Genomic DNA, 23,573 nt, shown 5'->3' on the forward strand with positions numbered 1-23,573 from the left:
TTTATCAGTGAAATGTTCTCCCATGAACGAATGCTGCCGATTTAACAAGAAATTATTTCCACAGCCAAACAACGTCGCAGCCAATAAATCAGAATTCGAATCCCAAGTTCGAATATGTCAAACATTATGAGCCCAAATGAGGGCGAAACTTAAGTTTTTGACTTCCGGTTTATTGGCTATCGTGGCTCTTGTGAGCTGCGATGTTGTTTGGCTGTGGAAATAATAATTATATAATCTCTCACATTCTGAAAATTATATATTCAGACACGTCTGATTGAACACGACGGAGTTTTTCTTTTTTCCATTTGCCGGGTGGTCTTTTTAATTTTAGTAGGTAACTTATACGGTATGACGCCCAGAGGTTGTTTTTCGGACATATTCTTCTCGGGAGCTTTCTTTCTGTACATCCGATTATCTTCAGATAAAAATAATTCTACCGAACCCTCCTGTACCCACCTTTATAACCAATTAAAAAGAAACTATAATTACACCAAGCCTCATAGAAAAAGAAAACGAAAACAACAGCAATCGCTCTTGACGCTAATCAGATGCACCGATAGAAAGCGATCGAGAAGAATATGGCCTTTGGGCGTCATTCTGTATAAGTTACCTACTGAAATTAAAAAGACTGTCCGGCAAATTGAAAAATTATTCATTAAGATCGGAAAAAGATAATAACTCCGTTGTGTTCAATCAGACGTGTCTGAATAATAACCTGCTGCCAATATATATATATATATATATATATATATATATATATATATATATATATATAGCGTGTGAAAGCACCTGCTATAGCCTGCCCTCGTCAACTGCAAACCGGGGCCGTAACACCCTGGTAGACGGTTGTTTTTGCACAGAAAGTAGCTTTCCTTAAAAAGCTCTGATGTTTTCGTTGTCGACATTTTCTTCGTTCAGTGTCCGTCTTTTAAAGGAATACATCGATCTCAATCGCATGCGTCGGTATGTCAAGTACCCGGCTAGGATCACGCCGATGGCCAGAAGGATACCACCTATGCAGGCGCCGGTTATGATTGATATTTTTCTGCTCTGTTCCTTTTTAGCTGTGATCGCGCTTGCGTGATAATCTTGATCACTGACGGACTCATTGCCCATCGTACTTCCTCCTTCTGGCTTTTCGGTCGTCGTCGCCATGTTTGTATGTAAGTCATCCGACGGTGGTGTTGTCGCTTCGTTTGATTTCGTCGCTACTCGCACTGTTGAATCTGAAGGGGTGATAACAGATTTTGTTATTAATGATTGTGATTTGCTTTTCATGGTGGTTTCTTTATTTATAATCAAATTTTCAGATGTTCTCGCCTGCTTATAAGTGCTTGTAGGTTTATTTGTCTTAAATTGTCTTTTTGTCGGTGAAATCGTGCTCGTTTTAATAGTAGTTATGGGTTTTCTCGAGGTTGTCGTCAACGGTCGACAGACTTGTTTTGAAGGAACTTTCGTACCATGGGAATCTGAAGCGAAAGAAAAAAAAAGGATCAAGTTCAAACTTACAATCTTATTTCTGTTGAAAGGAACGATGTTACCACAACACTTATCTTATCCTATTTAAACGCCATCCATTTTTTAAAATATGAATAAAACAGAAAGTTTTAATTATTTCTGTTATTTCATCTGATTCTCAAACTTCTTAGTAGTTTAGACCCAGCCTTTCTCAACCTTTCTACCCTTGCGCTACCTTTAAAATACATAACCATTAAAATACATAACCATTAAAATATATAACCATTTAAAATATATAACCATTTAAAATACATAGCATTAAAATATATAACCATTTAAAATGCATAACCATTAAATTACACGTTTCAGTGAATCTGTGTAAAAAAACAAATTTATATACCATATATTTCTTGCACTAGTACATAAAAAACCCCAACAACAATGAATACGACAATAATAACACAGAGAAACGATCTCTAAATCATTCGATATTTACTTGACTTAAATGCTTGGTACGAGTTGAAGCAAATGCTCAATTTCGATTGGTTGTTTGTATCGGAGTTTAGCCATTAAAGAAACAGTCTCTCCGCGAGCCGAGCATCTGTTCTCAAATCCAATATATGAGGTCAGTTTAAAAAATAAAGCCTACTATTTATTAACTTGAAAAGTTGAAAAGTTACGAAAACGGGAACGGTACCATTAAAACGAGCGACCTTTTGTGCTCCAGAATTTATTTTTCTACATAATCACAACCCTTCTCATTGCCCCTTTTGCCAGCGATGAACGATGCTTGTGCATGGGCGCCCAGAGCGGACTTTGTCATACCAGGATCGTTCCAATAGTAAAGCCTCCTATTTTTTAGACGCAAAGTAAAACGGGAGTAGTGTCATCAAAAGGAGCAACCTTTTGTGCCCAAGAAATTATTATTCTGCATAATTACCATCATTCTCAATGCCTTTTTGCCAGGAATTCAATGACACATTTCTGCTTTTGAGGCTAGTCCACGCCGTCTTGCTTACTTAGAGCATCATAACATCAATATCTGCAACCGCGAGATGAATCGTTCAGGTCATGAATGCATAAGTTCAGTCATCACAATAATACAATTTGCAATCCTCTTTGATTCATTCGGGCGGAATAAAAATAGGACACATTACTTTTGGAACGCTCCTCGTAATGTTAGAATGGAAGCCAAAACATGTGGCTCCCAGCATTATTTGTTACCAGCTGAGCTGAGCCCATACAAAACTTAACTAAATAGCATCGTCAAAATCATAAATGTATATTTATGCATGCATTGAAGTAACACGTTTAGTTGACTTACACCTACCTCAAACCATTTTTTAAAATCTTGATCTCTTTGCCGCTATTGCCCAGGATTGAATAATAATCAACGAATATTTTACCCTCCCATATTTTATTATCATCAAAATCGATTGATTGCCTGCTCTAGTTCGGGACCCATCATGGTGCATCGGGAGGAAGCTATACATGCCTCTCAACAGAATCTTAATCCACAATACATAGTAGTCTACATCGCATTGATACTGTTGATTTTATAAAATTATTTTTTTATATATACAGAGTGGAATAATAAAATTGCCGTCCTTGAAAAGACGACATGATTCCATTTCCGTTTGATGAAAACCGGTTTTCTTTTTTTTTTTTGTTGCAGACCATCTACTTGTTGGTCAGTTGTGTACAAATCATAAGAGCAACAGGAGTCTTCTGCTATGTCTGAAAGTAACATAATGTTCCATGAGTGAGGTCAAGGATGCGCTACTGTACAACTAATGCTCTCTAGCGATCCAAGTTATGGCAGTGAGACCATTGCCATCACCCTCAAAATGCATATCCGAATGGTTAAGCATTTGAGGACACGGCTCAATGAAGTTTCCGGCCACAGTTATGGTCTTCAGTGTGATTTCAAGTAAGAAACACATCATGCCACTCTATAACTTTAATGTCGGCTTGAAAGTCAACACCAAAGTGTACCTGGATGTGTTGGAGAGTATGGTGATTCCCAAGTGCAATCAGGTGGCCACTGGCAAACTCTGGGTGGTGCAGCAGGACTCGACACTAGTCCACGAGTCCAAAGAGACCCAGGCTTGGTTCCAAAAGGAGTACACCGACTTTGTACCTTTCTCTCACTGACCTTCCTCCTCCCCCGACCTGAGCCTGCTAGACTACTTCCTTTGGTCATATGTTGAGAACATCACCAACATGACCTTCCACAATACCAAAGCCAGTCTAATCGCCTCCGTCTATCGAGTATTTGTCGAGTTCCTACCGGCGCCTGTGGAAAAGTTATGCTCCTAGTTCCAGACCCGTATCGAGGTGGTGATCGAGGCTGAAGGCGGCCACATTGAATAGATATCAGGTCTATTTCACAATCAAGTTATCTGAATTGATATTTTTCAATAAAAGTTTTCAAATAAAGCTGTAGTGTTGTTTTTTTAGGACGACAAATTTATCGTTCGCCTCTGTAATGGCTTGAATTAAAGTTTTCAATACAAAAATCAAGTATTAATTAATTAATTTAAAATGAAAAAAAATCAAGTATTAATTGATTAATTAATTTAAAATGAAAAAGTCAAGTATTAATTAATTAATAAATTAATTTAAAATGAAAAAAAAGTCAAGTATTAATTAATTAATTTAAAATGAAAAAGTCAAGTCAAATGTTTCACACTCTAATATTTTATTGTCATCATAATCGGAGAAATAGCCCATTTTTCAATCAAATCGATTGATTTTATATGTCGCGCCTTTCAGTTTGTGTGGTAATAAAACTTCTTAAATGCACTTGTGATGTTAGGATGCGTAATATGTTAATATTTGTCAAAAAATCACCTGTTCCTTCTTTCACCGGATTATTTCAGTTATTGATATTCATCGAAGACATTCTCGATACAAAACCTATCTAAGAACACTGCAAGATACATAAAGTATATTTGTGTTAAATTTCATAAAATTGTCTCAGCCGTTTCGGAGACAATAGGGAATTAACTCTTTCTCTCTCACACACACACACACACATATATATATACAAATTTCCTTTTATATAATAGGACCGGCGGTAATCGTGACTCCCTGCATCGATGATTCATGAAATGATGAAACACTGGTGTCTGTAGGCATTTAAAATAATTATTGCAATAATTATATCTGCCCTTTTAAGAACTGGGTTCTTATCGTTGAGCACTGTATGTTGAAATGTAAAAGTCGGTCATTTAGCCCACGTGCTTAGATCATGATGTTAGAATCATTTGATCGCTTTATACCTTGAATGACATTTACGCTTCATAAATGTTAATATCAACTAAATTATCTCTGTGGTTCATGTTGGCCAAGGAGTATGTCCCTTGCTAATGGAGTCAGACATGGCTTCATGGCTGGGTTCGAATCCTTTGACCTTTCTACACTGATGATTACTGAAATGATGAAAAACTAGTGTTCATAAGTATTAAAAATAATCTATATATCTATAAAAGTGAAAATGGGTGTGTGTGTGTACATTTCCCTACCAAATAAATATGTCAATTTTCGGTCTAGAGACTCGAGATTTGACATAAGGAGTATTGAGATTTGGGAAAATCTTTTCAATCTGTTTTCGGACAGAAATTTGGCTGTCGAGGGGTTAAAGTTCAACGATTTGACCTTTGAAAACTAACGAACTCTTCCGCCAATTTTGGGTCTAAACACTTGAAATTTTAAATGGACATGGATGAAACTTTTAATTTGAATTGAGCCTCCCAAAATAAATGTTAATGGATAAAAATTGAGGTCACAGTTTAAAAAAATTGACCTCTGCAGTCTCTACCAAATTACTCAGTCAATTTCTGGTCTAAACATTTGAAATTTTACATAAAGTGTATTCAGAGATAGGGCAAGATTTTTGATTGGTTTGGGTCGAAAATTTGAGCTGCCAAGGAGTCAAAGTTACAAAGATTTGACCTTTGCGGTGTCTAGCCAACTATTCAGCAAATTTTGGGTTTAAACATTTGAAATTTATACATAATGGGTATTCTGACATGCGGCAAGCATTTTAATCAGTTTTGGGACGAAAATTTGGCTGCCAAAAGGTCAAAGTTGAAAGAGTTGATCTTTGCAGATTCTACCAAACTCCTCCGCCAATTTTGGATCTAAACACTTGAAATTTTAGATGTTGGTAACTAGGACATGGATAAAACGTTTTATTTTGATTTGAGACCAAAATAATAAATGTTAAGGCGTCAGAATTGAGATCAAAGTTAAAATGTTTTTACCTCTGCTGTCTCTACGAAATTACTCAAACAATTTTTGGTTTTAACATTTGATATCTTACATAAAGTGTATTCACACGTAGGGCAAGTTATGAAGAGTACATAGGGCCCGAGCAAAGCCGGGCTGAACTGCTAGTATATATAAATATAGTGGAATGGCTGAATGATAAAATTTGAGATGTCGCCACAGAAAAAAACAACATGACTCCATTGCAGACCATCTACTAGTTGGCCAGTTGTGTACAAATCCCAAGAGCGATAGGAACCTTTTATCATATCTGAAAGTGATACAATGTTCAACGAACGAGATCGGAGATGCGCCGCTGTATAACTCATGCTCTCTACCGATCCAAGACCATTGTCAGCACCCTCAAAATACAAATCCGGGTGGTTCAATGCTTGATGGCACAGCTCAACAAAGTTTCTGGCCATGGTTATGGATTTTGGTGTAGTTTCAAGTGATGTCCACATCATGTAACATCACATCTTCGAAGTCAACCCCAAAGTGTACCTGGATGTACTGAAGAGTGTGAAGATTCCCTGGTGAAATCAGGAAGCCGCTTGCAGACCCTGGGTATGGCAACAGGACTCGGCACAGGCCCACAAGTTTAAAGAGACACTTGTCTTGAGAACGAATGCTACAACTTTGTATCCTTCTCTCATTGCCTCCCTCCTCTTTCCTCACCTGAACCCGCTGGACTACTTCGTTTGATCATACATCGAGTCACATCACCAACATTACCTCCCACAAAACCAAAGCCAGCCTGATCGCCACCGTCCGCCTAGTAGTCGCCGAGCTCCCGTCGACGTTTATGAAAAAAGGCATGCTCCCAGTTCTGATTCGTCTCGAGGCGGTGATTGAGGCTGAAGGAGGCTACATTGAGTAGATGTCAGCTCTAGTGAATAATCAAGTTACCTGAATTTATTTGTTTTCAATTAAAGTTTTAAAATAGAGCTGTAGTGGAGTTTTCTTTAGGGAGACAAATTTATCGTTCTGTGTGTGTGTGTGTGTGTGTGTGTGTGTATAATATATATATATATATATATATATATATATATATATATATTGAGAGAGAGAGAGAGAGAGAGAGAGAGAGAGAGAGAGAGAGAGAGAGAGAGAGAGACTTTTTTGTGAAAATTAAAAAAAAACAAAAAAAAACAACCTACCTGCTGTAATATTGTCAACAGCAATAAGGAAGTCTCCTCTTGTTTTCGCTATGATCCCCATGAACTATAAGAAAATCAAAATAGAAATACACGTTGCGGGTTTTATAAGAGTATGATGACATATATCAACCTCATAATACGTTTCTTCCCTTATTTTCCCTCTACTTACGTAAACTACTTATGTAAAACGTATCCAAAATTATATTTTTATGCTACGAATATGGTATAATGGAAAAATCAAAGTTATCAGTATGCGTCAAGCATAGTTTATAGTGGGGCAATGGTTGCGCAATAACCATCTGTAAACGTATGGGATGCTTCAGACGGCTTTTGGACCATCTTGCATGAATCGAGCATCGGTTTTTGAGTGGCATAAGAGATTCAAGGAAGGTAGTGAAAAAAAGGGAAATCGTTTCTTAAGATGGGCAATCGCTATATATATATATATATATATATATATATATATATATATATATATATATAAAATCAAAATTACAATTAAATTTACCAAAACGATCCAAGATGGTAAAACTAAAGTATATTGTAAATATTAAAGAATTAATATTTATAAAGTAATCTCAACCAGATGTAAAAGCTCGATGAAACCAAATAGGAGATAGAGCTTATAATAGGACCAAATAGTTAATAAAACATGTTAAAAACACTTTGAAAAAGAGTTAAAACATATTTAATCTGAAAAGGAAACACTTAATAAGTGGATAGTCCTTAATCCGCAGAGTTTCGAAGAAATACTTTCCTTCTCATCAGAGGGTAGGAATTATCTATTCACATGAAATCACCTTTTTCTTCACCATATTCCCTCTGCTTTACTTTTTGTTATCAAGTAAGATCTTTGATTTACTTGCAGTTTCATCAAATACTTTTGTAGGCAAAATCCGATCCCGCATTTTGCTAATTCCTACTAGGAAAGTATTTCTTCGAAACTCCGCGGATTAAGGACTATCCACTTATTAAGTGTTTCCTTTTCAGATTAAGTATGATTTTTAACTCTTTTTCAAAGTGTTTTTTAAGATGTTTCATTAACTATTTGCTCATATATATATATGAATTTTAGTTTTTTTTTTCTGACTCTGACATTGATATTAAAAGCTTACATTGTCTATTAAAAAATTATTAAAACAAAATTCTTAATATACTCAGTCATGGACAGGCGAGCGACTTCGTGGAAGTTAACTAATTTGCATATTCCATTGAAAAACAAACGTTCATTAATTAAATTCATTTTGTATATTTGGTGTCATTCAAAACTATTATGCTTAATATTACGCTTAATTCTTTTAATGCAAAATTTCTACATCATGCATAGTTGCATAGAATGTAAGATGAAAGCATTCTAGTACACTGACATGTTTTTGTCTTTCTCTCCTTATATATATTTCTTATCTATGAAATTCTTTGTTTGGCCAATCAAATCTAGTGTTCTGATTTTCCTTACTCCTCCAACAACTCTTCTCACAGACTCCTTACCTTCTTTGAATCTCCTATACCATTCAAAAATTGATGCTCGATTCACGCAAGATGGCCAAAAAACCGTCTGAAGCAATCCATACGTTTCTGTCGCATTTAATTTGATTTGAACCCAAAACAATAAATGTTAAAGGGTTAAAATTGGGGTCAAAGTAAAAAAAAAAAAAATTGACCTCTGCGGTCTCTACCAAATTACTCAGCCAATTTTTAGTCTAAACATTTTAAATTTTACATAAAGTGTATTCAGACATAGGGCAAGCTTTTTAATTTGTTTTTAGCCGAAGATTTGGCTGCCAAGGAGTAAAAGTTTAAAAGATTTGACTTTTGCGGTCTCTAGCAAACTATTCAGCCAATTTTGGGTTTAAACATTTTAAATTTGACATAAAGACATGCAACCATCTTTTTAATCAGTTTGTAGACGAGAATATGTCTGCCAATAGATCAAAGTTGACCTTTGCAGACTCTACCAAACTCTTCCGCCAATTTTGGATCTAAGCACTTGAAATGTTTGATTTATGTTACCTGGATATGAGTCAAACATTCTAATATATATATATATATATATATATATATATATATATATATATATATATATATGCACATAAAGTTATGAACAGTACATAGGGCCCGAGCAAAGCCGGGCTGAACTGCTAGTATATATATATATGAACTGCTAGTATATATATATATATATATATATATATATATATATATATATATATACACTCACATATATATGCATGCATATATACACATATATATGCATACACACATATATATACATATATATACACGTACATGCATATATATATATATATATATATATATATATATATATATATATATATACGTACATATATATACTCATGCATACACACACACATACAATGTAATGGACTAGTTCATTAAAATTTCTTTTTTGTTGGCGAGTGGGGTATTCGAATACGAATTAGTGGCTAATGGAATTGGTTTTCCTTACCATAGTCCCACCGGGGATTTTCATGTGGGCGTGATACCACTGATGACCACGATCTCCACGACAATGGAACCTCACGCGGGGCTTGTTGCCGAATATTGGACCGAAAGCATCATGGTCGATTACGAATAACTCGCCGTCGCCTCTGCCGTGCATATAATACCAAAAATGTAACTCTTCTTCACTTTTTGTAAAGAAGGCCGACAATGGCTTCGTGATTATCTCACTACTCGAGCAAGTCTTGTTAAAATACATAAAACCTGTAAATCGAAAAGAAAAAGAAATGCATTATATAACAGGTGCCTTTCATTAGATCGGTCTGTACATTTATTCACGTAATATAAAAAGTATTCTGCAGTCTCCCAACAATTCATGTTAACTATTCTTTCCCTTCTTCACAATTCTAAAGATCAAAATTCAATAAACATCTGACAAAACCCACTTCTTTCAAAAGGAATGCCCTTCTCTGATCAACAGGCTTTTTATTGAACCCGCCTGCCTTTCATATACATAATACATACCATGAAGTCTCGTTACCTTACGAGATTGTCAGCATACAAATAAACACAGCGGCTATATTTTTCTTTATTCTTCTTGCTGGACGCGAACACTGCATGCTGTACAAAAATCAGGTTTGTACCAATTTTTAATCACAGTAATTTTTAACTATATCAGCAGGTCAGTCTTTCGTGTCATTTCGATTCTTCGAACTACCGTTCTAATTTCATGCAGTTTCTACACAGAAGGTCAACATCTCTGTGATATTGTAAACTGCGATGCAAATTCGTTCCTTCAGTGAAGTATCGCTTGTCAATTCATCCCGTACCACAATTAGTTTCGTCAGTAGGTACTTTCGTGAACAGAATCGCTACATCTAAACTAACTACCTGGTTGAAATGAATGGGAGCATTTTTGGTGTTTTCCACGAAGTCAGTTGAATTCTTCACGTAATATTTTCTGATGTTTGGAGTGATTTTATCTGCCAGGAATTGAATATGATAACAGGCTGAATCTTGGTTGCTGATAATGTACCTTAGTGGAATAACGTCTTTATAAATCTCAGGGAGGCAATATAGGCGTGGTATCTTGCTGTAATGCTGAACTAGCTGCCTATATTTTGCATGTGGTATAAGGGTAGTGTTCTTACATAGGATCTGTGATAGTTTCTGTTGTTATAAGATAAGGAAAACAGAAGTTTTATCACGTGTGTGTGTGTGTGTGTGTGTGTCGGGCGATAAAGAGAGAGAGAGAGAGAGAGAGAGAGAGAGAGAGAGAGAGAGAGAGAGAGAGAGAAGATTAAAGATGGCGCCTGTGGTTTTATAAGTTGTGGTCTCGCGAAATCTCGCTGCACAGATGTCAATGGGCAAGATAGACTGTATAAAAGCAGCCCGAGTTGAGAAGTAGGATTGTGACATTTGATAATTGTTGGATTTCTAGCCATGGGTTTGGGGGGGACCGCTGTCACGACTTCTCACGAGTTGATCAACCAAAGAAAAATGTCCTTACAGTTTTCAAAGTCAGATTTATGTTTTTACTTTACAGTAGCCATCAGATCCTATTAGACCCGACAATTTATTGGAATATTCTGTTCTATACATTAACGCTGTAGCATTGACTTTGTCTACAGGTAGCATTGTGATATCATCCTTGCTGCATAGTGACTTGGTAGCCAATACTTCTTTCTTTAAGAAGTTCAGTTTTGTAGGTTTTAAATTCTTGCGTGCTTGTCTCACTTTCCATCTTAGTTCATCGATCGAAACGTCGTTAAAATGACACTCAAGATGAGAAGAGTATTCGAAAAATCCAAACAATACGAATAACCAATCCTCATCTCAAAATTTCAGAAACATATATTCGTTAGTTTTGCATTTATTTACCCCTTCACAAGATGTTATGCTTTCAGTTTGTTTGTTGGTTTGTTTGTCACTCTATTTGTTTGCTTTTGTACAGCCTCGCGTCATTATCGATTGACCAATCGTAATGTCAGTGTTATGGGAATGTGAAAGTCACATTTTTTGGTGATGACTTCAGTTCTGTTCTCCGTAAGGACTCACAACTTGTTGTAGCTGATGAAGTCCCGCATCTTCTATGACCTTGACCTTAAAAGTTTATTCAAGGTCGATATTTTTTATGGAATTTCAACTTTCGATTATTCCAAATCGGACGGATGCTGTTTCATAACATTACACACGATGCAATATTTCGAGCTGATCAGAGAAATAGTTTCAAAGTTATCAGCGTTTTCAATTTCTTCGAGAACACTTCATACAATACGGAGAAGCAAAGCTCAAATAAGACCTTTGCACATCCTTAAGAAGCTATTCACGCGGCTGACTTATATTTTTGTTGAGAATATGAACGCGATTATAACGTGGATATTTTATTTGATATTCAGTTTGATATCTTTTAAACAATCTTATTTTATTCTGTTTGCACTGTAGAGTTCCTGTTTACGTTGCCTCCCTACATTAAGAAGAAAAAAAAATGATGTGTAGTATTAGAATAGATACTACACTTTGATATTAGCTCGAAGACCAAGAAATCTCTACGGTATTGAGAGTTTGCGCTGTAGAATTAACTAATAATCTTAGTTTACAAAGCAATCTATATATCTATAAAAGTGAATGTGTCTGTGTGTCTGTCTGTGTACATTTCCCTACGCAATAACTCTGTCAATTTTTAGTCTACAGACTCAAAATTTGATATACAGGTTACTGAGATTTGGGAAAATCTTTGTGATCCGTTTTCGGCAAGACATTTGGCTGTTAAGGGGTCAAAGTTCAACGATTTGACCTTTGAGTAACAGAAACCAAGGGATAATGTGTCAGGAATGCTAACGTAGGAATGTTAAAACAAACAAGAATGTTAGAACATAAACAATGGAGATGATCTTAGTGATGGCATCACGTGATCTTAATGTTATGTGTACTAATGGCGTAATGAGATAGATTGGTAATGCACGTGATCAGAGTTTAAAGTTTGGAGTCAGGCTGAAACAGTCGGATAAGTTAACTTGAATAATGAGAAGAGATGAACACACAAGGGAGAGAGAGGTATGTTTTTTGCTTGTGCGGTACACATCTGTCTATCTATCTATCTATCTATCTATCTATCTATCTATCTATCTATCTATCTATCTATCTTTATATCTATCTATCTATCTATCTATCTATCTTTATATCTATCTACATATCTATCTATCTATCTATCTATCTTTATATCTATCTATCTATCTATCTATCTATCTATCTATATATCTATCTATCTTTATATCTATCTATCTTTATATCTATCTATCTATATATCTATATATCTATCTTTATATCTATCTATCTATCTTTATATCTATATACCTATCTATCTATCTATCTATCTATCTTTATATCTATCTATCTACATATCTATCTATCTATCTATATATCTATATATCTATCTATCTACATATCTATCTATCTATCGATATATCTATATATCTATCTATATATCTATATATCTATCCTTATATCTATCTATCTATCTATATATCTATCTTTATATCTATCTATCTATCTATCTATCTTTATATCTATCTATCTATCTATATATCTATCCATCTATCTATCTATCTATCTATCTATCTATCTATCTATAAAAGTGAACGTGTCTGTGTGTCTGTATGTGTCCATTTCCCTATGCAATAACTCTCTCAATTTTAAGTCTACAGACTTGAGATTTGGGAAAATCTTTGGGATCGGTTTTCGGATAGAAACTTGGCTGTGAAGGATTTGACCTTTGAGAACTCTACCAAACTCCTCCGACAATTTTGGGTCTAAACACTTGAAATTCTAGATATAGGTTCCTTGCACATGGATCTAACTTAATAACATTATTTGAACCCAAAACAATAAATGTTAAGGGATCATAATAGGGGTCAAAGTTAAAAAAATTGACCGTTTTTTTTGTTTTTTTTTGCTCAACATACACCTCCAAATACCCGGGCACCCATGCTAGTCTATATATCTATAAAAGTGAACGTGTCTCTGTGTGTGTCTCTGTGTGTATCTGTGTACATTTCCCTTCGCAATAACTGTCAATTTTAAGTCTACAGACTCGAAATTTGATATACAGGGTACTGAGATTTTGGAAAATCTTTGTGATTGGTTTTCGGCCAGAAATTTGTCTGTTAAGGGGTCAAAGTTACACGATTTGACCTTTGAGAACTCTACGAAACTCCTCCGACAATTTTGGGTCTAAACACTTGAAATTTTAGATATAGGTTCCTTGGACATGGATCTAACTTAATAACTTGATTTGAGCCACAAAACAATAAATGTTAAGGAGTCAAAGTTAATAAATTGACAGGTTTTTTGTTTTTTTAAATTTTTTTTGCTCAACATTCACCTCCAAACACCCGGGCAACGCCGCACTGAAATGCTAGTATTGAATATTAATCAACTGTTTTATTGTATGTGAAACACCCACACATACATACAACAATAGAAAAGCATTTTAACCACTAGACGTCACACAATGTATATATCACAACGTTAAAGAGACGTGACTTATATACAGACCGACCATACAACAGAAGGTCGGCGGTGAAACGTGAAAATAATGCTAAAAATGAGAACAGTAGTCCGAAGTATACAAATAATACGAATAATCAACCCTCATCTAAAAAATCCAGAGAAATAACGAATCGTCACTTACTAATGCCAAATGCAACTCGAAAATAAGGGTTAATGAAATTGTTAGTTGGGTGGAGAACAACATCATGAGAGGATTGAACACGATGGGTGGAGCGGGCAGAGTTTGATTAGATAAAGGGATGGTTACACGAGTACTTCTTAATAGTGGACTTGAAGACGACCATGTTGCAGTAAGCAGGTAAGCAGTGCTGTGGTAATGTATTCCACGAATGAAAGTTTCCCATAGTTTCAGCTGTAGGGGAGAGAGAAAAGACCATCCTCTGCTAGATTGCGAAGCCAAGTTCATTATTTTGAAGAAATAAAATATGAACAACACTGCCATAATTGGTAATGATCGTGGTGATTGGACAGCATCTGATTATTTAAGAGTGCGGTTACACAAGAATTTGTTCACATTGGACTTGAAAACGATTATGCTGTGGAGCAGCCTTGTGGCACTGTGTTATCCCTAAGAAGGAGCACTTTTGACTATAAATAATAATGTATTGCATATCTCTACAATTATATAAAAGGAATTTTGTCTGTGTGCACGCGTGTGTATGTCTCTGTGAGTGTGTGCGAGTTCGTTCCCTATGAACTTGAAAACGGTTGGGCCGATCTTTATGAAATTTCACACGAAGGTACTTTATGTGCCTGGCAGTGTTCTTTGATAGGTTTTGCATTGGAACATCTTTGATAGGTATCGATGATTCGTAATCAAAATAACCCGATCACAAGGACAGGCGATTTGGACCAAAGTTAACACCTTACACAGCCTAACATCACAAGTGCATTTGAGAAGTTTTATTACCACCCAAACCGAAAGGCCCGATATATAAAATCAACAGTAGGTTCTTTGATATAACGAGGGCGCGTTCGAAATAATTTTTCTGTTTAGAGCACAATTGAAGCATGATAATTGACATTTGCAATTTAAACTTTACTTCACGCCATTATATAAAAATAATTTTATAAAATTAACAGTAAGTTCTGTACAGTGAAATGTAGACTACAATATATTGTGGACTAAGTCACTATAGAGAGGTATGTAAAGCTTCCTTCAGGAGCACCGCGATGGGTCTCCAACTACAGCAGCCAATCAATCGATTTGATTAAAAAAAATGGGCGATTTCACCGATTTCGATGAAAATAAAAATATGGGAATGTGAAACATTCGTAAATCATTATTCAATCCCGGGCAAAGTCAGATCTCCCTGGTAGTTAAATCTAAATAAAACGCGTGATGGATCATTGATACATTCGATTTGAATGTTTGAAATACATTAAATTGCTTTGAGGCCATTCTAGTCCAAAAGTGAAAAGTAGATGGCCATGGGAAGTTGAAGGTTACAGAAAATCGATACAGCTGATCAATGAAGAATATCTGTCTGCGGATGCGCAAAAGTACAGGCAAGCGACAATGCGTTTTTCTTTTTAAGGTTGAGCACTGTAGCGAGAAGTAGATGGATGTGTAAGTCTGGGAAAAAGGAAGGAGGTAAATAGTGGAAGGTAAGTCAGATGCCAAAAGGGAAAGGAATTGAGAAGTAAACAAAGAAGGAGGAGGAGGAGGAGGAGGAGGATGCTAACAGAAGTGTTAAGAAAAGATGAAACCACGTGGTGGAAATTAAAAATGAATACATAAAGTTCGAAACAAAAGAACTGATGAACATTATAGGGTCATCGAGTTTGGGGGGACCTTGGAATGAATGGGAGCTTGTTGATCCTTTTCGCAACATATGCATATTTGTCTACGATTGGTCATTTTACTAGGAATCGGCACAATGGATATCGGGCTGAATCTCGGGCACTGACAATAGTTTTTTTTTTTGTTTTTTTTTACATAGGCATCACCACTTATCAAGGCCAAGAGGCTACTCGAAGATAAGGGTTAAAGAGTGTACAGTAGAAATTGGACAATATAATAATCGTTAGTAAATGGAAATTCGGTAAATGTGTTAACAAGTGGAACGGCTAATCAAGAACTTGTTTACGTTAGACTTGAAGACAACCATATTGTAGTCAGCTGGAAAGCAGGAAAACGAAAGACAATTCCACAAGCATACAGTTCTAAGAAAGAAGCTTTGTTCATGGAATCTACGTTTAGGTTTAGGCACAGATAAAGAGTGGGGGGAATTATTAATAGTGTTTTCAGCTAAACGAGTGTTTCTTGTGAAAGTTTGACGAGGGGGGAACCATAGACTGAAGCTCAGTCGAAAACTTTCCATGAAAATAACGATAAAGCAGAAACAAACTTGCAACATCTCTTCTGTGAGACAGAGGTTGGTGGGAAGAGAAAAGAACATCTCCTACGAGGCTACGAAGTCTATTTTGAACTCTATCAAGGCAGGACAAGTCCTTTCTAGCAGCTCCTGCCCAGATGTGGCGATAGTATTCCATCCTGGGACGTACCTGGCTCTTATATAGATAGAAAATTTCATCAGCAATGAGATATATACTAGATCGATAGAAGGATCCCACCATTTTTCCAGCGCCCTTGGCAACAGATTTGATGTACGAGTTCCATTTAAGATCAGGAGTAAAGGTCAAGCCCATAAACTTGTCAAAACTTGAGGCCTCCTCAAGATGAGAGCCATTCATTTCAATTGATGCTATATGTGGATCAGAGCGTTGATGATGTAAAGAGAGAAACTTGGTTTTATATGCATTAAAAGTAACCAGCCACTCCTTTCCCCATTGTACCACGTGCTCAAGGTCAGAGGAGAGAAAATCGGAGAGAACTTGGTCGTTTACTGTCTTAGATGTACTACCATAAATGGTAGTGCCATCAGCATAAATGTCTACGAATGATGTAAGGATGTGATTTGGAAGATCATTAATGTAGATCAGGAAAAGAGTTAGGTCCAGTATGGACCCCTGAGGGACACCAGCATTAATACTGTGAGCTTCTGATTTTTGCCCATCAACTACTACTCTTATGAACCTATCAGAAAGAAATGATTTAATAATTGAGAAGACATTTCCAGCTATACCATAGCTAGAGATCTTGTGAAGTAAACCTTTATGCCATACCTACCAAAGGCCTTAAATATGTCAAGAGCAATTGCCCTAGAAAGGTTGCCTCCATCGAGAGATTCGCTAATCCCATGATATATAACCGTAAGCACATCTGCTGTAGATCTAGCAGAACGGAAACCATATTGTGTGTCACTAAGAAGGTTATTTTTGCTAAGGTGGTTGATTACTTCTGTATTTAACACAGATTCGAACAACTTACTCATGACGCACAGGAGACTTATTGGCCTGTACTGGGAGGGGGATGAGCGATTACCTGAATTCTTAAATACAGGGCATACTGATGAGATTTTCCAGAGTGATGGGAAGCAATTCTCCTTAAGACAACGTTTAAACAGTTTTGTAAATATGGGCACTAGTTCTGGTTGAAGGTTTTTGAGTACTATAATTGGAATACCGTCAGGGCCAGTTGCTTTACTGGAATCAAGGTTTTTGATTAGCTTGGCAACATCACGTACAGATATATGTATATCACATAGCGTGTTTTCTGATACAGGAGGAAATATTGGGGGTTGCCGACCTTGGTTGCAAAGAGTAGAATTAGCTGCAAAGTTCTTGGCAAGGAGTTTGGCTTTGTCTGATGCTAACGAGATTACCTCAGGTCCATTTATGATAGTTGGGATAGAGCGCACGCTTCTGTTCAGGATTCTATATGCTATTTGCCAAAACTGCTTTTGACTTGACGGACTTAGCATACAACTCTCTTGCATCCTTGATTACTTTCTTACAATGGTTGCTGGCAGTTCTGAAAGCGGCTTTAGTTTTCATACATCTATTACTTTGGAAGCAGTGGAAAAAGTGATTTCTGTGCGCAATGGCAGCAGCACATTCTGGAGGGAACCATGGCTGGCTGTTAGGTTGTTGCTGGAACTTTTTCAAGGGTATGAAATGGTCTATACCTACAATTAACCGTTCGGCCAGGTCTGATACTATAGAGGACACATCCTTTTTAAACATGGAACGCAGAGGTAAATCCAATATAAATGTACGGAAACAATCCCAGTCAGCATTAGTGTATCGATATACTGTACGATGGAGAGGAACGTCTGGGGACTTATTACATTTCATTTTTATCTTAATTGATACACCAGATTCAAGAGGAGACAGAACAGAAGCTGAACATAGTTCAGGGCAAGTTGTGAGAAAAAGGTCTAGTAGACTCGCATACTGGCCGTCATTATCGGACACGGGTGGGTTCGTGAACAATCTGAGTGAGGTCATAAGCAATGGAGAAATCATGACAGAACCTCCCCTCATCATCGGTCTTGTTTGAGTGGGTCAACCATTCCACGTTGTGAACATTGAAGTCACCACATACGTGAATGTTAGCTGAAGGATAAGCAGATAGGACTTGGTCAATTTTCTCAGATATACTTTTAAAGATAGTAACTCCGCTGTTGTAGGGCGATAGAGAGTAAATATAAATGCAATAGTGTGAGCTAATGCAACTCGGAAGCACTTATAGGGTAAGTTAGGATCTTCTCTGGAGATGTATCTACCACATGGAAAACCATCTTTTATATGGGCACATATTCCATGCTCATGGCGATTTTGGGGGCCAGATTTAGAAGTTAAGTTAGAGTATCCTTTAATTGCGAACTCATCTAGGGAAATAGCCTATCCAATGCCAGTTTCACTTAAAAATAAAAGGTCTGGTTTAGTCTCCTGTAATTGGGTTTCAACCCCTGATGTTGGGATAGGAGATATGGTAGGTGGGGGTCTACGTTGGAAGTTGGAGATCCGGGTTTAATCGTGTATTTTTTCTTGTCTTTTTAAATTTTAGGGAGGCCGTATAGGTGTGGTAGCTTGCTGTAATGCTAAACTAGCAGATAGTATTAGGTTCTTGTTCTTCCTGACGATCTATGACAGTTTACTTTCTGTTTTCAAAGTCGGATTCTTTTTTTTTTTTTTTTTTTTTACTTTACAGTAGTCGCCAGATCCTATTAGATCTGACAATATCTTGAAATATTCCGGTCTACTCTATTCATTAACATTGCGGTATTGATTTTGTCTGCTCGTAGTATTATGATATCATCATCACTGCGTAGGGACTTGAGAGCCAATACTTCTTCCTTTTGGTTTTAGAGATTTTGAATTGTATCACTTTCAACATATGCCCATCGTTGTGAAAATAACACTCAAGTAGTAGTCTGAAGCAACCAAATAATCAATTAAAAATTTCAGAATTACGAAACTCTAAACTCGTTGCTTTCACATAAGACTTGCAAGAATCACCACGTTATACGAACAAAGCAAAACCCAAAAAATGAACACACAATATAAAATTAAGATGGCTCGTTAAATCTTGACTTCTTTCACGATGCAATAATAATATTCCACAAAGCTAAGGTTTTCCAACATCTCTTAACAATATTTCTGATTATTCTTAGTCTCTTGTAGAGTTTGGGCTCTTCATGTTCCTGAAGAAATTTTTCGTTTACACCAGACATTCAGGGTAATCTAGGAACTAGTCATAACTCCAAATTCTTGAGGAAGGTCGTCATCTGTACGCAATAAGTGGCTGTTTAATAATGCGAATGCAACGTTATTATTCTCACTTTTCATTGCGAACGCCCGCCCTTGCTGTGAATTTGCATTGTCTAAAATGACCAAACACCGCCGGGTCCTGATGCAGACGCCTTGGGATTCCACGAAAGCCCCTTTCAAGTGTTTCTCTTTTTTTTAAACAAGCTTCCAAAGCGTCATAACTTTTTAAAAGTGTATAAATTAGTTTTATTTTGTTTGGACATGTGATTGGACATGTGAACTTACATCCGTCATTATCTCCGTTGTTCCGAGGAAAGGGGGGAGAGAGAAAGAGAGAGAGAGAGAGAGAGAGAGAGAGAGAGAGAGAGAGAGAGAGAGAGAGAGAGAGGTTCTAACAGAAGTATGTCACACTTTTGGCCGGGCAATACCGGATAGCCCTGCTAATCTTGAATAAAACAAAAACCATAACTATGTTCGTACCTGTCATTTCAAGCAGACGTTCGTTGGGCTTGGATATAAGCCAACAATTCTTAGTTTTCACTTCTTTCCATTCGCAGGAATCTTTTTCAAAAGAACAATGCACAGTGTCCTTGCCTGTAAAACAAAGAATTTGATATGAGAAAAGCAAAAAAAAAAAAAAAAAAAAAAAAAAAAGAAGAAGATGAAGCAAGACTGAATATATTTATAAATTTTTTAAACGAGTATTGATAATTTGTATCATTTGGATTATTCTGACTACGGTTCTGATCTTGAGTGTTATCATCACGAGGTTTCAGCCGTTGTAATCTTCGACCCTGTTCTGCTGACCTGCTTCCGGCTGATTACAATATGGTAGCCTTCAAGTCAAATGCAAACAAATTCTTGTTGAACCGTCCCATTAACTAATCCAAATTCTATCCAATCTACACCATTATCGATTATTACACTACCACCTTACATTCATTAACTATTATCCTCGAGTAGCCTCCGGGCCTTGATAAGTAGTGACTTCCCTGTAAGAAACATTTCGAATTTGGGAATCTGTACAGAATTTAAAATGTTATTTTCACTTTTCATTGCGATTGATGACTGATTTATTTAATCCATGCATAAAGATGCACGAAAAAAAAAAAAAAAAAAATAATACCAAATTTCTTTAATAATGGTTTTTGTTTCATCAATGCTGGGATCAATCATCATCTCCCACGACGACCTATTGTTGAGGGAGACTATCAATAACCAGATCTCTATGGTTCCAGGTGAGAATTGTTCTATCAATAACCAGATCTCTACGGTTCCAGGTGAGAATTGTCTGAAGATAGCGGTTTCAATCCTACCCAAAGCCGGCCAGAGGCTTACTTGGTGAGATAACAACAACTATGGATGACAGTAATTGCTGAGAATGCAGTTACCAGATTCGGAGTTCCTATTCCGCCGCGGTTACCACCTGACGAAGGCCAGAGGAATAGTTGGCCGAAACGTCTTGAAGCAACAACTAAGAAAGATGAAAGATAATAGTCCGCAATAAAATCAACTTATCAATAACCAGATCGCTTATTTCAGATAGATTACACTTTGCAACACCTAAAATAGATACAGAACATCTTGTGACTATTTTTATATGCACAATAACATGGCAAATCCATTTATGGCCCTTTTTTTGTCGAATTAGGTACAGTTTTTTCTTTTTTTTTCTTTTTTTTTTTTTTCAAAATTGTCACTTTCGTGAATTTTGTGGATAATCTTAGTGATGTGAGTGATATGAACATAGCGAGAGATTTCATCAGGATATTTCAATGATGGAGAAACATTTAAAAAGAAAATGGAATCCTGGCATGTTGACAGACTATTGCTGGAATATAAAAAGGAAGTATGACACTCAACACAAGAGGGTTAAAAGGACAGATATTATTTAAGCTGACAATTCTTGTGTTATTCATTCATAAAAAATAACAATAAAATATTATTCATGCAACATGAAAAACTGCACCCAATCTAGAAATATAAAAATCAGATTTAATATCAAGATATCTGTATACCCCAGAAGAAATCTTATTTGGCATGTGCTGTTTTTTTAACTTGAAATTTTTGCAGTGTTATTGATCCTCACAAAAAAATATCCCAAAACAAATGCTCGATGTATAATATAGACATTATATGAAATATAAGGGAGGATGACACTTCAACAGAATTTCTCCAATTTCGATGATTATAAAAATATTCGTTGATCACTATTTAATCCCGTGCAAAGTCGGGTTTCCCTGCTAGTCATGACAAAAAAACCCAAAAACAAACAACCCCCCCCCCCAAAAAAAACCCACCACCATGCATAAGGACAGTTGGCAGCCAGAATGAGTAGCGCAACGTCTTAGATGAATTCACGTACCTTTTACAAAAGAAAAGAAAAAGCAAAGAACCGCGACTTCCAAAAGATATGATTGATTCACCATTTTGTATTTCAGTTGCCACGCACGCTAAAATAAGACGTATTGATTCACGGGTTTTGTGATGCATATAAACAAACTACTCCTTGTGCATCTAATATATATATATATATATATATATATATATATATATATATATATATATATGTATATATATATTGGCCTAATGAACTTTAAGCGGTTGATTAGATAACTATTACCACGACGAAGATTTGAATATCATTAACCTATATCTTTTCAATCATCGTGATTGTCGAATACAGAGGAGATTGTTGCTATCTCAGATAATGAAAACATGTTCAGCTAATTGAAGTCGATCATTGAAAATTGCGTGGTCGATGTTGTCTGCGATTTTTCTTATCGAAAGGCTTACGATCAATACACTCCGACAAGACTCTCTGGCGCCAACGAATGCGTGCTACGTTCTTTTTCGTTCAGTCTTGTCTCTCGCTTCAGCAGAAGGGATTGGTCGCCTGTTTCGATTATGCAGCGGGGCAGTTCACTCAACTTGTAATGTAGTCGTTTGTTTCACTGCAGGAGAAAGCTGCCAAGAAGCATGCGTAGGATTTTACGCGAGAGATGCAAACAGACTGCCCATTGAAATCGCTGTAGAGTCGTCACCTGCTTGGAGAAAAAGCTCCCTAGTCCTTTTAAAATTGAATATATATTCCCTTGAAAAATATAGTTAGCTAATTAATTCTTATTTCAGTCATATAAATCATTTAGTTAAAACACACGCACACACACACACACACACACACACACACACACACACACACACACACACACACACACTCGTGCCGGATTATTTTCGCCTCTTCACTCACGTTTGCTCTTAGTATTAGCGGAAGTAGTACTTCTTTTTTGCACCAACAACAAAGATAAATGACAACAGTACAAAACACAGCTACTAGACTTTGGAATTTCCTTCCGGGTCTCTGCTTTCATGACTGTACTGATATGCAGAAGTTTAAGTATAATGTGAACAGACATATCCCTACTTAACTCCCTACACAGTATCCCTGTAAAATCTGGTCCCAAATAGTAGCCACTTATGTCAAATTTGCCCTGTGCCTTGTTTGGGGTAAATTAACACACACACACACACACACACACACACACACACACACACACACACACACACACACACACACACACACACACACATATGAATACGAAGAATGCGATGTTCAAAAAACCTGTCTTTTTTAATTCAGCCGTTTTGAACGCTCAACAGCGCTTACATTTGCATACTCACGCTTACCTAGTACTGAAATACTTCTAGTTTCATATGTCACTGAGTCCTGACAACGGACACATGCTAACCGTAGTCGCTTCTTTCTATTGTCTTTCTACACCGTTACATCATCCTGTTTACTTGTCTTCTCACGAGCGCAGAGTTAGACATATGCTCCATAGAATCTGTGCGCAAAAGTTAATCGGGTGAATCTACTGATATATGAAAACAGTTCGACAAGTTCGCTCTCTAGATCAATAATCGTTACGCCAAGAATATCCACATGCAGCGAAGAATATACCAACCAATTTGGCAGTCCCCATTTACTTACATCCTTAGAACAGAGTTAGGCACAAGGCTTGCTTTTATCTT

General features: G+C 36.5%; 1 protein-coding gene across 1 annotated transcript; it reads right to left on the minus strand.

The window, feature by feature from the left end:
• Positions 1-709: 709 nt before the first annotated feature.
• On the minus strand, positions 710-22,043 carry LOC145293368 (uncharacterized). Its single transcript, XM_080140003.1, has 5 exons — positions 21,907-22,043; positions 20,022-20,135; positions 9,358-9,614; positions 6,891-6,954; positions 710-1,469 (listed from the first exon to the last, which is right to left on the minus strand). Exons 1-5 carry the CDS (start codon positions 21,968-21,970, stop codon positions 874-876), a joined length of 1,095 nt encoding a protein of 364 aa, XP_079996129.1. The 5' UTR covers positions 21,971-22,043; the 3' UTR covers positions 710-873.
• Between the last annotated feature and the right edge of the window lie 1,530 nt (positions 22,044-23,573).

The sequence above is a fragment of the Euprymna scolopes genome, chromosome 14 (assembly GCF_053919585.1).
Source record: "Euprymna scolopes isolate OS-2025 chromosome 14, ASM5391958v1, whole genome shotgun sequence".
NCBI classification, from domain to species: domain Eukaryota; kingdom Metazoa; phylum Mollusca; class Cephalopoda; order Sepiida; family Sepiolidae; genus Euprymna; species Euprymna scolopes.

Excerpts from the sequence above, each read along its gene's own strand:
- LOC145293368 (XM_080140003.1), bottom strand. The coding sequence starts at position 21,970 with ATGGTGAATCAATCATATCTTTTGGAAGTCGCGGTTCTTTGCTTTTTC. Across the intron at positions 9,615-20,021 it reads ACGTCTGCTTGAAATGACAG|GTTTTATGTATTTTAACAAG; the intron begins GTACGAACATAG and ends TTCGATTTACAG. Across the intron at positions 6,955-9,357 it reads AAATCCCCGGTGGGACTATG|TTCATGGGGATCATAGCGAA; the intron begins GTAAGGAAAACC and ends ATTTTCTTATAG.